The sequence below is a fragment of the Sorex araneus genome, chromosome 6, assembly GCF_027595985.1.
Source record: "Sorex araneus isolate mSorAra2 chromosome 6, mSorAra2.pri, whole genome shotgun sequence".
Classification (NCBI taxonomy): Eukaryota; Metazoa; Chordata; class Mammalia; order Eulipotyphla; family Soricidae; genus Sorex; species Sorex araneus.
The window spans coordinates 136,959,474-136,973,765 of NC_073307.1; the positions used below are offsets into that span (position 1 = coordinate 136,959,474).

At 39.2% G+C, this 14,292-nt stretch overlaps 1 protein-coding gene across 4 annotated transcripts in view; it reads left to right on the top strand.

The window, feature by feature from the left end:
- CD44 (CD44 molecule (Indian blood group)) overlaps positions 1-14,292 on the top strand; it is a 99,784-nt gene that overhangs the window by 68,575 nt on the left and 16,917 nt on the right. For 2 of the 4 annotated variants that reach the window (XM_004607898.2, XM_004607899.2), the window contains 5 exons: positions 1,035-1,166; positions 2,538-2,639; positions 4,465-4,563; positions 5,409-5,615; positions 9,058-9,132. In XM_004607898.2, the coding sequence (XP_004607955.2) occupies positions 1,035-1,166; positions 2,538-2,639; positions 4,465-4,563; positions 5,409-5,615; positions 9,058-9,132 (615 nt within the window). The remainder of the gene's footprint in view (positions 1-1,034; positions 1,167-2,537; positions 2,640-4,464; positions 4,564-5,408; positions 5,616-9,057; positions 9,133-14,292) is intronic. The other 2 variants (XM_004607900.2, XM_004607902.2) reach the window with 2 other exon arrangements.

Below are 14,292 nucleotides of genomic sequence, written 5' to 3' on the forward strand. Positions count from 1 at the left end.
TTGAAGAAATAGAGCTAGGCATTTTGAGAAAATGATACTTGTCTGATGTCCTTTGACCCTTTTGTCGGGTCTGCTTGCTGGTTTCTCCTGGAATATACGATGTTCTGTCTCTTAGTTTTACCCCAAAAAGGGCACTTTCTTTATCCTTGAATTGTGGGTTTGTGGAAATTGAATTCAAGTTCTTGTCATCATCTCTGAGTAATGACATCTAACTTGGCTCTGCAAGCGTCTTTGCATGTTCTATGGTTTGCCTAAGAGAAGCATTGAAGTACATTCTGCATTGAAATGAAACACAAATTTCACCTTTGATTTAGCATCATTGAGAAATATTACCACCTTTTTATTTGCAAATAGAACATGATGCATAATGTCCTTCAACTGCATAGCATTGCCGAATGCATTTTTGGCAAAGCAATGAGTTCGGTGATTGGCTCTGTAATGTAGATATTGCTAAGGTGCTGTGCTGTAATCTCTCCTACCTGTACTTCTCCATTAGCTCAGAATGAAGCTAAAGACATGTTTAACATTCTTTATATGCCATCCACATCATAAATCTCTTTATTAGAAAGCAATGCTTCTAATGGATTCCATTTATCCTTTTGAGGTGAATGGACTTTAGTTTTATACTTGCCTCTTGGGAAACTGTTATCTGATTCTTTCTCTAAATCACCGCTGGCCTAATATCCATTTCACTGGGATGTGGTTGCTTCAGAATGACATATGCTTGGACTTTTATTTATACTTCCTCCTTTAGGGATTGGTGGAGGTATGGCAGGGGCCAAGAACTACTTCTCTTTTATCTTTACTTGGTGTCTGTAACTCATCCACTATCCACTGGTGAAGTTACTGATGATTTTGTGTACTCCAATTCACATGTTGATTGATAAGAGTGGGAATAAATCCACATCTGCTAAAGAATTCTGCACTTAGGCAACTTCCTGGCCCTCCACAGGAAGATAGTTATGTTGTATAGAGAATAAAAACTTTAAATGTCAACTAATGCTTTGATAATTGCTTGAACTGCATGGTCACAGCAACCTCAGCCCATGACAACCACCCAGATCAAAGAATGACAACCCAGAATCCAGAGGATAGTTCCTGGACAGATTTCTTCGACCCAATCTCACATCCAATGGGACAAGGTCATCAAACAGAAAACAGCATGGGTAATAGCCTCTGAGCTTTTTGTTCTACAGTGTTTTTTTGAAACACAGCCACTGAATGGCTAGATTCCTTAGAAATAGGTCCCTGATTCTATACCTGTCTACTTTTCTAAGGAACTTGGAATTTCTTTTAGATGGTATTAACATGATCATTTATCTGAATAGGAACTCCTGGTCTGACATAAAGAATTTGGCAAAAAAAGAGTTAAAGAGGAATTATAAATCCTTATATGATGGGAGTGAAAATTATTTATTTTGAAGAAAAAACAGTCTGTAGACTGCTTTTTTGCCATTTACTTTTAAATACATGTTCAAAAAGATGAAGTGATGGATCTGGTGACTTTCCACTGTAGACTAAACAGCATAAATTGTCTTTGGTAGACAAATCTGAGTGGTCAAAAATTGGTGTATGCCTATTATAAATTAGTAACTAAATGCTCAAAAATTTTCTTATTTACTCTTTCCACATTTAAATGTAAAAGGCTGCAATATTCATACATACTTGTATGTATATATATATATATATATGTTTATATATGTGTGTATATATATGGATGCCCAGTATTTCTTAGCATTTCAGTGTTTTCTGGCTCGAGCTTGAATTGATTAAGTCTCTTCAGAAGCAGTAAAAGGGGTGGACTTTGAAATGGAAAGCTAGCAATGGTGATGACTATGAGTTGTTCAACCTCCACTTGGCTCAGGATTTATTACTTCAGCAGAATCAGCTTTTAATAATTATTAAAAGCAACATTTATATATATTTTAGTAAAATATCTCTACCACTTAAAAGTTTTTATATTAATTGCAAAGTTTCCTCATTCTTGCATTTATAGGGAAAATGATTCACTTCTATCCTCTTCTTAGTTCTTGCCCCTGAGTTATTCTGATGGCTTCCATCTTTTATTATAGCTCCATGCTCTGTTTGTGCATTCACTTTGTGAAGCAAAAGAGGAAACTAGTTAAGGGAAAAGAATTGTTTTAAAAAAAAAGGGAGGGGGACTGCTGAGTAAGGGAAATATGACAAAGTGGTATCTAAACCATTTCTTTCCTCATTTTATCAGGTCACATGTATCTCTAAGAAAGCACATGGATTATATATCTGTCTCTGTAAAGTTTGGGAGACTGCAACATGCTTATTTTGACCCTATCCAGATTTAGCAAACACAAACGAAAAGCATGGTTTTCATATAACTTAGCCCATAAATGAAAGTTATATTTTTCTTTTGAAAAAGCGCTCATGTATTCCAATTCTAAAGACACAAATTAGTATTTGCTTCCTTCTCCCTTACCCAGGGTTGAATACAAAAATAATTTTTCTATAAACCATAGACCGTCAAGCAAAATCAAGCAATAACACTGATTTAATTCCTTCAGATATGGACTCCAGTCATAGTACAACGCCTCAACCTTCTGCAGATCCAAATGTAGATTTGGTGGAAGATTTAAACAGAAAAGAAACACTTTCCATCACAACTCGTAAGGACAATGACTCTCAGGCATTTCTTTGACTTGCATTCCTTCTTCATTTCTTTTCATACTGTCCCTGGGCAGAGCTTGGTGATGGAATGGTGTTCTTGGTGCTATGTGACTCATCCCAGAGTACAGACCCTCTCTTTGTAATATTCATTTTCATGGTGGGATTCTTAAAATATGATTTTACTTCTTTTTTGCTGTTTTCCAGATCCAATGAATTTATTCTTAAAAAATTAGGATGTAAGGGCCAAGAGATAGTACAGTGGGTTAGGCACTTGCTTTGAATGCAGATGACCAGGTTTTGATTCCTGATACCTCATATGGTCCCCTGAGAACCACCAGGAGTGACTCCTGAGGACAAAGCTAGCAGTAACCACTCAGCATCGCCAGGTGTGGCCCAAAGAAAGCGAACAAAAAATTAAATGTTAAGACTCCATTCAATTTGACTTTTCCTTTTTAAAGCAGTTTTATCAGTGAAACCTTGGTTAGGACAGTGGTTTTCCTATGTTTTAAGTGAGCATCTCTTTTAATTTTCAACTTTCCACTAAGGCAGTTTAGAAGTATGATGGTCTAATAGTTACAAGGTGACATTTTAAAATAGCTAATCATAGAAAGTGGAAAATTCATCTCATTCCATAGAAGATGGAAAAGTCGTGTTAACAATCTACAAGGTTATAGGACCCAGGAAAGAATAAGGAACTCTTCTAATATCTTTTAAACTAAGTATATGGTGGAAGTGATGCTAAGCTTATAGCAGAGTTAACTTCTGCTCTTCGTTTAGGACTACCCTAAAAATCACCAAGTAATCCTAGAGAACAAAGATCACAGTTTATTTTATTGACAGAATATAAAAGGAATTTAGAATTAAGAGGGTATCATTTTATTTCTTGATGATCATAGTGAGCCCTTTAAGACCAAAGGGTGGGGGGGGGGTGACAGCAAGCTTGTGTTGTTTGTTACCAATGTAATACCACAACGTTAAGCATTAAAGGAGATAGCATAAGAATGTTCTGCGAACAGAGAATCTTGTGCTACCATTTTATGTCCCTGTTGACTTATGTTCTAAGGTTGGTATTGAGAGTTGGTAACTATCTCTTCTGGCTATGATGTGTATTTGGTGGTGGATATGGCTCTTGGGCTTGTTATCTGGAGTCCTTGCATCTGTAACTCAGCGGTCAGTACTTTTCTCATAAGAACACAATAGAAATTAACTAAAACATTTAAAGTGATTTCAGATATGGGCAATGGTTCAGACTCAACTGAACATATATCTGTGAAAGGCTCGTATTTGCCCAGGCATGTATTTCCTGGCACTTCAGCATAATGAGGAGAATCTTCAATCCACACTGAAGACCAAAAAACTAATAAAAGAGAAAAACAGTAGTTTAATTTAATGTTCTTTGAAAGCGACTTACTTTTTCATAAAAATTTGATCTGAGTTACCTGAGCTTGTGAGTCTAGATGAGCCTCTTCCTTTTATGTGGCTACAGATATTCTATCTTGGTGTTGGTTTTCCTTATCGCACTGTGAGCTCTTGGTTGTTAGTAAAGATTCTGGGATTCACATTTTTCTTTTTCTCTTGTCTCTGTGACAAAAATCTGGTCCAGGTTTCACCATGGATTTTGTTGAATTAAACTTTTAAAAAAGGGCTTAGGAATCAAGTAGAAGTCTGCTGTGTATTTCAGTCCGAGGAGAATATGCAAGCCTTAGTGTTCTATGCATCTCTTGCCTTGACACTCCACTGGTTGTTTCTGCCATGTCAACAAATAACTTGAATATTTATTTCATGGATTCAAAATAATGATGACTTCATTCCTCATTGAAACAGAGCAGAATCCTGCTCAGAGCTTCTCCACATCACATAGTGTCTTGGAAGAAGATGAAGACTATCAAATGACTTCAGCTCCAACATTTAGCAGTAAGAATTGTAAAACCCAGTTGGTGGTGGCTTTATTTTTGGGGTTTTTTTGTGGTGTCTCAGGTGGAGGTAAATCAATCGGCTGCTTCTTTGCTATTGCTTCAGATCAGAAGGTATAGCTGGTGATGGTATTCTGCTTTTTCTCTTTTGTAGACCTCATAGAATTCACTGTACATTAAAACAAACTTTTTTTTCCATCTGTTACTTAATCTTCATTTTCTCTAAGCTCTAGAGTTGGTGACTTGGCTTAAATTTTTGAAATTTGCTTATATATGAATTATAATTGGTATAAAAATCTGAACTGCATCACTGGTTTTTACTCTTGCATTGATAATATTATTTTGTCATTTGTCCTCTGGACCATAAATCACATTGGTAGTGATAAACACTGTCCTTCTGGCAAAAGAAAGAATAATCAAAGTCTCAGGAGATCTTTTAAATCTTGTATTTGTTATCCCAGTTGTAGGCAGAATAATGTTACCATTTAATTCACTTGTGTTTTCTCCATTTCATCAAAGATGTGGCCAGTTGAGAACTTAAGATTATCTAGTATGTAAGTTGACTTCAGGGTCATAATTAAAATGGCAAAAACTTTTTTTTAATAATCCAGGCAGATGTTGCAACAGATGAACAAATGTCCTTTTTGGGTGTTAAGGATCACCAAAATCTGTTCTGTTGAGTGATGTCCAGATGATGTCAATGGCAAAATAAAAATTCTGTTCAATGGCATAGCAAATCACAGTCTTTTGCTCCATATTTACAAATAGTGCAATGATTACATATTCTGAAGATAAGCATATAATGGATAGTGGTCTTATAAATGCGGGTTTGTCATTAACTCCACCTCCACACAGCTAGTAATGATGGTAAAGATAGACCGGAAGGTGAAAATCATCCTCAAGATTCAACTACTTCTCTGGAAGGTTACACGTCTCATTCCTCAGACACAAAGGAACACAGGACCCTTATCCCAATGAGCCCTGCTGAGACAGTGGCCCCTGAAGTTACTGAAGTTACTATTGTTGGAGATACCAACTCTAATGTTGATGGTTCTGTATCAGGTAACTTGGTCATTTGTTATCTGGTTTACTTTCTCTATGTAGGGGAGGAAAATGCAACCCATATATGACAAGGGGCATTTTTGGTGTAGATTGTGGTTAGAGTGATTGGTAAATTGGTAAATTGATAGACTTTCTCTGTTTGTCCTAGAGTAAACAAACAGAGTAAATATAGGTAAATAAATAGGTAAATATAGGTAAATAAATAGTAAATATAGAGTAAATATAGGTAAATGTCAGTATATTTATTTATGTATTAAATTTTAGTTTAGTCACCTTGGTTTGCAATACTATGAAGGAAAGATTCCTTGTATACAATGTTCCAACCTCACACCCTCTACCAGAGTGATTGAGTCCCTCTGCAATTGTCTCTGAATCTTTTCTGAAGCTCCCCTCCTTTTCTCACTGCCATCTTCCTGCCATAGTAAGCTTAATTCTGTCAACCATTTATTTTTTGTGACTTGGTTGTCATGGCATATTTCTTCTTTGTTCCTGGACTTATGATATATAAAATTGAACCATAAAAGGGCAATATTTTTTGTTGTTCAAAATATTAGGCTAAGCATTATCAATAATTTCACTTGATTCAACTAATTTATCCTGTCATATTTGTAAGGTTTTTCATGAATATTTTCTACGTATTGAAAAACACTTTAATCTGAAATTATCTTTTATTGGTGATGGATTGGTGAGTTTCAGTTTCGGTGGTGGGCTTGTGGATAAATCTCTTCTAATTACGCACCCTTAAAACTCTGCATTCATCTGTCCAGGAGCAGGAACGTTTTCTCTTAATGTAACAGCAGAAGAATGACTGAAGATGACTTAGTTGATCAAGTTTGATCAAGTTCTAGAATAAATCTTTTCCAATAAGTAGATTTCTCTAATTCTGCTTTTCTTGGTTTCTTCATTTGTACTAGAAACGTATATTTAAAAAATGGTGACTGGGAAATACCCTGGTTAAGAAAATATTCTTCTCTCTAGTTCTGTGATTTAAGCATTTCTTACATCCAACTACTAAAGCATGTGAAAGACAATAAAATATATATCTTAAGTCACTCATATATTCCTATATCTATATTTACATCTAAGCTCTTGTAGCCATTCAGCAACCTCCTCATCCCCCTCCATCCCCCCAAAAAGAAATCTTCATACAGTAAATAAAGTAGAAGACAACTGTGAAACTCTCAGTGTCATGGGGATGAAAAATATAGGCATCAGTATTTCATCCCATTCCCTTGGGACCCATTCCAGGGCTTCCAGAAAAAAAGTTTTAAATCATAACATTAGCAATCTCGGTAATATACAGCTGCTTATACCCTTTAGTCCTTTACAGCATTGGTCTACTCTCAGGCACTAAAACTCCAACTAGCATGTTTGTATCATTCTAGAGAGATTGATCTTAGAATAATGCCTAGTTACTTTTCACAAAATTGGGGCTTTGGGGCTGAAGATGCAGCCCAGCACTTAAATGCATGTTGTACCTTGCATACTTGAGTCCTGGGTTGATCTCTGGCTACACACATACACACATACACTGATTTTCTTTCTTTCTCTCTCTCTCTCTCTCTCTCTCTCTCTCTCTCTCTCTCTCTCATTAAAGCTAGAGCAATTTTTTAATTTAAAGAACCTTAATGCAAAAGGAAATTTTAATAGTTTAAATATTGTAGAAGTATTTTGCAGTTCAGTTGTTAATAGAATGGTTTTTAAAATTTTAAAACTTCTGCATTCTGCTAAGTACTGATTCGCTGTGGATTAAATGGTTACTAAGTCATCTGCCTCTCATCCTTTTCTTTCTTCCAAAACTCAAATAAGAGTTATTCTTCCTATATATTTTAATTTTTTATGCTCTGTGTAAAAGTTAAAATGTTTGTAATGGTGGTGGTGGTGGTGGTGGTGGTGGTGGTAATGGTGGTAGTGGTGTTGATATCGGTGTTGGTATCTCAGAAAATTCTATTTTCAGTTTTTCTAATCATCAACCAAGGAACAAATCAACCTACTTCTTCTAAACAATTGCATGAGAGGTTATCTATCTGTTTTCTTTAATCAAGGAACCTGTACCAAGCCTATCATTGCATATCCCACAAAGGTACCTTCATAGTGGGTGACTATGGCATTTTTTAAACCATTTCATAAGACACACAGGGGCTGGGTGTGGCCCACACTTGCCATTGCTCGGGGGCTACTCCCAGCTCTGTGTTTGGGGGTCACTCCCTGAGGTTTATAGACCGTGGAGTGCTGGGAATGAAATCAAGGCCTGCATGCAAACTGTTTGCTCAGCCCTTCGAGCAATCTCTCTAGCCCAGCTTATGATTTCCTTTTAAGATTAGAGTATAGTTTCGGGAAACATGTGGGGAAGAGACTGGGAGTGGGAGCTTCTAGATGCTGAGTCTAGCGTTTGGTATGTAGATTCAGATTTAGCAATTTAAGAACCCATCTCAATCTACGGCCATGGGGTAGGATTATAGTCACTTTTTGGTGTTGAAATTACTGATTCAATTTTTGAGAAATGTTACTTGAATTATTCTTAGATGAAAATATATTGTTTTCTCTAAACAAGCAATTAATTTTTAAATATAAATATAATTCAAGCCTAAGGTACTTTATTGCACCAACAAAGATTTTTTAATTAACTTTATTTTATTTTACTTATTTATTTTGGTTTTTTGCACAGGGGTTACTCCAGACTTCGCACTCAGGAATTATTCCTGGTGGTGCTTGGGGGATGATATGGGATGCTGGGAATTGAACCCAGGTCTGCCGTGTGCAAGGCAAATGCCCTACCAATTGTACTATTGCTCCAGCCCCGAAAAGATTTTTTTTGGGGGGGGTCACACCCGGCGATGCACAGGGGCTATTCTTGGCTCTGCACTCAGGAATTACTGCTGGCTGTGCTCAGGGAACCATATGGGATGCTGAGAACCAAACCCGGGTCGGCCACGTGCAAGGCAAATGCCATACCCGCTGTGCCTTTGCTCCAGCCCCCCACAGAGATATTTTTATATTTATTCTTTGCCTTAGAAAAATCTTTTAAAATATTCTAAGTCACAAAGTACACGTTCAGTGATCACTTTGTCACAATTCAAAACATATCATCATTTCAAAGATGCAGTACCAAATGTCAACTCAGACATGTGAAGTAATCATAATATTTGTATTGCAATGACTGGACTTCTCCCAAAGGCTAACTCTTTCTCTGGTTATCCTTGGTGGCTTGTGGTATCCCAATTTCCTTAATTTTGATTAAGGCTCCAACCCACTCAGTTGGTTAAGCAGTGAGTAATAATCGATTTTGTGGTTCTTATTCAAGACTCTTCTATCACCATTTTTTGGTTACCTTGAAAAGAGTAAATATTGTGATGACTAACGAAAAAGACAAACACCAGGAAATACCGTTGGCAGCACAACCACAATACAACACTAAACCTTCCTTGGTTATTCCTTCTAGGAGATCATGACGACTCATCCTTTGACTATGACTCCAGTGGCAAGTCCCACACTACCGATGGATCTAAGTCAGCTGGTGAGTTTGAGATGTCTTATTCATTTACTATTATTCATCATCATTGTCAAACCCAGTAGTTTATAATGAAGAGTTGTGTACCTCAAAAAGTTGGCAGACTTTCAGGGCTGGAGTGATAGCACAGCAGGTAGGGCGTTTACCTTGCATGAGGCCGACCCAGGTTCGATTCCCAGCATCCCATATGGTCCCCTGAGCACCACCAGGAGTAATTCCTGAGTGCAGAGCTAGGAGTGACCCCTGTGCATCGCCAGGTGTGACCCAAAAAAGGGAAAAAAAAAGTTGGCAGACTTTATAAGTATATATGTCAGTCACGGAGAGGACTTATTAAATCCATTGCTGAATCCCATTTTTCATTGTTTTCTTTTCTTTTTTTTTTTTATTGAATCACCATGTGCAAAATTACAATGCTTTCAGGCTTAAGTCTCAGTTATACAATACTGAAACAACCATCCCTTCACCAGTGCACATATTCCACCACCCAAAAAACCCCAGTATACCTCCCATCCCCCCACCCACCCACCCCGCCTGTGTAACCGATAAATTTCACTTCACTTTCTCTTTACTTTGGTTACATTCAATATCTCAACAAAAAACTCACTATTATTGCTAGGAGTTCCCCACTAAATTTAGACCTGCTGTGAAGAGATAGGAGGTCTTGGTTTTGGATTTCTGTATTTTAGCAACTAAGTCTAGGGAAATTTCTTCCAGAAATTGGCTCATTGCAAGCTTGTATCTCTCATTAGTGTTCCTCATGATATGGCGGTCCCCACGCCCTTCCCCTCCCCCCTCAAGGCAAAGGCGAGAGAGAAAAACCTTTCCCCTCCTGGGCAAGCATGGGGCCGTGGCTTAGTTCTCAGTCTGGAGACATTTCTGCAAGAAGCTGCCAGTACCAAAAGTAGTTTAGCTGGTCTCTGGAATCATGCTCGTGCAGCTGTGGTGAGGCCGCCGTGATCACATCTCGGCAGAGTGTTCATTCAGTTTTCTAACTCCTCTGGGTTAGAGTCTGAGCATTTATACTTCAAATAAATTGTCTTATGATGCTGATGTTACAGGGATGAGAAGAGCACTTTGAGATCTATACTTTTGGAGAAAGTTTTCCATCTGAAAGAATCAGGAAGAATTCAAGCCGGGTGCTAATTTGGCATGGCAGTACACCAGAGTTATTGAGAACATGAGTTTTAGAGTAGGAATAGACTGGGTTTAATGCCAGTTCTTCCACATAATAACTTCAAAGATCCTGAAACCCAATTTCCTGACCAATAAAATGGAAATAACAATCATTGTTATAGGACAAGTTTTAAAGATTGCATGACAGTACATATGCACATAAAACATTTAGCCTAACCCTCAGCACATAATAGCATTTGTTGTGAATGTGCAATGCACAATAGCATTGTCCTAACACTTCAAGTGTATTAGGTTGAGCTACACAAAACTGACATTTTTGTAAGTCATCAAAATCAATAACCTCATGGAATACATATTATTAATTCATTTAATCATTATTTTACTGAGGCTCAAATTACAGTGCAAAAGCATTACTCTGAAAAGTGAAAATCTGATTTGAGGTAGGTTTACGTGAGATCATTATTAACTCTGGGACTGTGGAAAGGATCTGTTGGTGCTCTCTCCCAGATGTCTCCAAATCAGGTGACCCCAAACAAACCAGGACCTCCTCCTTCTTGTCTACTTCAGGGTTAGGGCTGCCTCTAGGCTTAAAAGCTCACCCAGGTTCCACCTGGCAGTGTTCAGGAAAGGAGGTCACTACTTGGAGGTCACATCGGGAAATGATTAGAGGATCCCATACTGCCAGGTACTGAACCCACCCTCCTGCATGCAAAGCATATACTCAGTTCACTGAACTAGCACTCTAGACCCCAAAATGGAATTTTTTTTCTTTTTTGGGTCACACCCGACTATGCACAGGGGTTACTCCTGGCTCTGCACTCAGGAATTACTCCTGGCGGTACTCAGGACCATTGAACCCGGTTCAACCGCATGAAAGGTAAACTTCCTACCCGCTGTGCTATCGCTCCAGTCCCCAAAGATGGATTTTTTAAAGCATGTCTTCATGGGTAACCTTTTACCTAAGAGATATCGGGGTTCATTTCAAAAAAATGCACCCAAAGGGCTGGAGCAATAGACCACAAATAGACTCCAAGTTCCTCTGGGAGTGATCCCTGAAGTCAGAGCCAGTAGTAAGCCCTAAGCACTGCCAGGTGTGGCCCCAAAAAGTCAAAAAGAAAGAAAGCTCTGCATTTTCACCAGATGTCTCCCTTCCACTGGTAATATCAGTAAAATGTGAGAAGCCACTGCTGTGGGCTGTTTTTCTCATAGTTTAATGATCTCTGGGCACCACCTTAGATTGTATCTCACCTCCCAAATGCAGTGTCAAGTGGTCCTCTTTGTGGAACTTGCCTACCCAGACAGCCCAAGCCTGGCTGGCTTTGCAGACCTCAAGGGTACAAGGTGAGACCTGCTGTATCTCGTCCACCCAGATCCTCACTTTTGCTTGAAGTGAGAATCAGGTGGGCGGGAGCGATCTCTTTTGTTTCACTCCTGTGCAGGTGTCTATTGTTCAGGTGGGGAGGTTTCATCTTGCTCTGCACACACCCAGATGTTTCCTTGCTGGGAGCGCTTTTTATGGAGAGCAAAATAAAGAGCTTAAGATCTATTAGTGGCCTCCTTTTCAAATATCAAAGGCAGTTAAATGAGTCAGAGAAAGACCAGAGAGAGTGACTGTGGGTCATGGTTGATTTTAATGGCCAAAAGCTCTAGTTCAGAAGACCAGTGCCCCAAAACATCCCAAAATGGGTGCAGGTGAGGACCTGCCAATGACCAAGCTCCCTTGGAGGCCACTGGAGAAAGTTCCTTGGACTTCTGAATTTTCTAAAACAAAAGAGCACTGTCAAAATAGGAAGGGGGATGCTGAAACAGCCAGATGTCTAGTAAGGACTGAATTTCGTTTTGAGTTTAACTAAAACACCAAATGGCATAAACAGGAGCTACCTTGTCCAAAATAAGCACTGTCACCAAAATTTCTGTTGTCCATGCATTGTAAAGTTTAACTGTGAAAGACAAGCCCAGCTATCTTTATCATGTAGGTCAGCAGAACTTGCTTTTGCAGGTTTCTTTTTGTTTTATTCTGTTTCTTTGTTTGGTTTTGCTTTGGGGGCCACACCTGGCAGTGTTCAGAGGTTGTTCCTGGCTTTGTGCTCAGGGTCACTCCTGGCAGGGGTCAGGGTGACCGTATGGGATGCCGTGGATTGAACCTGAGTTGGCTATGTGCCAGACAAACACCTTAACCACTGACTATCTCTCTAGTCCTTTGTGGTAGCTTTTAATTTATTTTTCTTTCTTTCTTTGGAAGTATTCATTATTCTGCTGTTGTAGTTGGAGAAATAAAGAGTTGGGTTTAATAGAAAATTGTCAAATTTTTGTTTTTAAGATAGAAGCATAAAAGATAGGGTGGGAGAGTACCCAAAGCATTGGTGGGTTGAATCTTTGAAACTGATGTGAGTCTTTGAAAATATGGACAAACCTTCAGTTGTGACTTATGTTGTCTTTGCTGCTTATTGGTGCCTTCAAATATGAGGGGATTATTTTTGAAGGAGTGTTTGTTTTTAGTTTAGTGGTGTTCAAGGCTTATCCTGGTTCTGTGCTTCTGATTCCTGGTGGGGCCAGGAAGCATACTGGGTACAGAGGCTCAACCTGGATTGGCCATGTGCAAGGCAACCTACTCATTATCTTATCACTCCAGCCCCCATTAAGTGTGAGATTTTTGTTTGCTTCTTTATTTTGTCTTTTAAGTACATACTAGAAAATGTTCATTGCTCTTTTAAAAGGCTATTTTTGGTTTTGGTTTTGGGTTCTGTTGGTTGGAATTCTGGACTCAAAGGGGCCCAGGGGAGCAGAGATCCTCTGCCTGCTTCCTCCAGTCTCCAGCCACCCAGGGATCACATCCATAAGCCACCTCCTGCTGGTGCCAGATAATTTCCTCATCAGCCACCCTCCAGAACTCATAGCTGCTTCTCCTGAAAGGGAGCATAAATTGAGACTCCCATAACTATGCCTCTGGACACCATGCCAGAGGCTGTTTCCACTTGGGAAGCCCCAGAGGAACCCAGCCCCAGCAGCCAACCTCTACTACTGAACCACTGCCACGCTCCAGGCCACTTTCCACATGCTCTGGCTGAGCCTCATGCATGAGAGAACATATTCCTGATGTTCTCTCAGCCGCAAAGTGGCCACATGACACATCATAAGACATTCCCTACCTATTTTCCATAAAATCATAGAGGGAACTATATGTGTGTGTGTGCGTGCGTGCGTGCGTGTGTGCGTGTGTGTGTGTGCGCGTGTGTGTGTGCGTACATGCGTGCGTGCGTGCGTGTGCCTCTCAAAGAGCCCAGCAAGCTAATGAGAGTATCCTGCCTGTACGGGAGAACCTGGCAAGCTCCCCATGGCGTATTCAATATGCCAAAAACATTAACAATAACAGGTCTCATTCCCCTGACCCTGAAAGAGCCTCCAATTGTTGGGAAAGATGGGTAAGGAAAGGCTGCTAAAATCTCAGGGCTGGGATGAATTAAGACATTACTGGTGCCCACTTGAGTAGATCAATGAACAACGGGATGACAGTGATACAGTGGTTGGAATTCTAATAGGGTGATTTTATCATCAGCTAAAGGATTATGATCCCTTTCCCAAACCCCTCATTTTTAAATAAGTATTTTTGCTTCTAAGTAGACATTAGCCATGATTTTCAGATGTTTTGGACTTTCTGAGGCATGTAAATCTCTTTGAGGTTTTTTTTTGGAATAAATACTCAGATTCAGTAGAGTGGGGTGAGGTCTGAGATTCTATATTCTTAGTAAACTAGATATCTTGGCTGCTGCTCAGGGGACCAGACTATGAGTAATAAGTAGCTAAACTGAAAATAGAATATAACAAAAGCTTCAGTGATCATTATTGTGTGCCTCTTTTATGTTCTATACAATAACAATATAATTTATTCTTCCCTCTGGATGAGTGGTTGGAACCACACCTGGCGGTTCTCAAGGGTAGCTCTGCTCAGGGGTGACCCCTGCTGGTATCCAGGGGGATCATATGTGGTTGGCATTCAAACTGGGGTCAGTGAAACAGAAGGCAAGTGAGGTC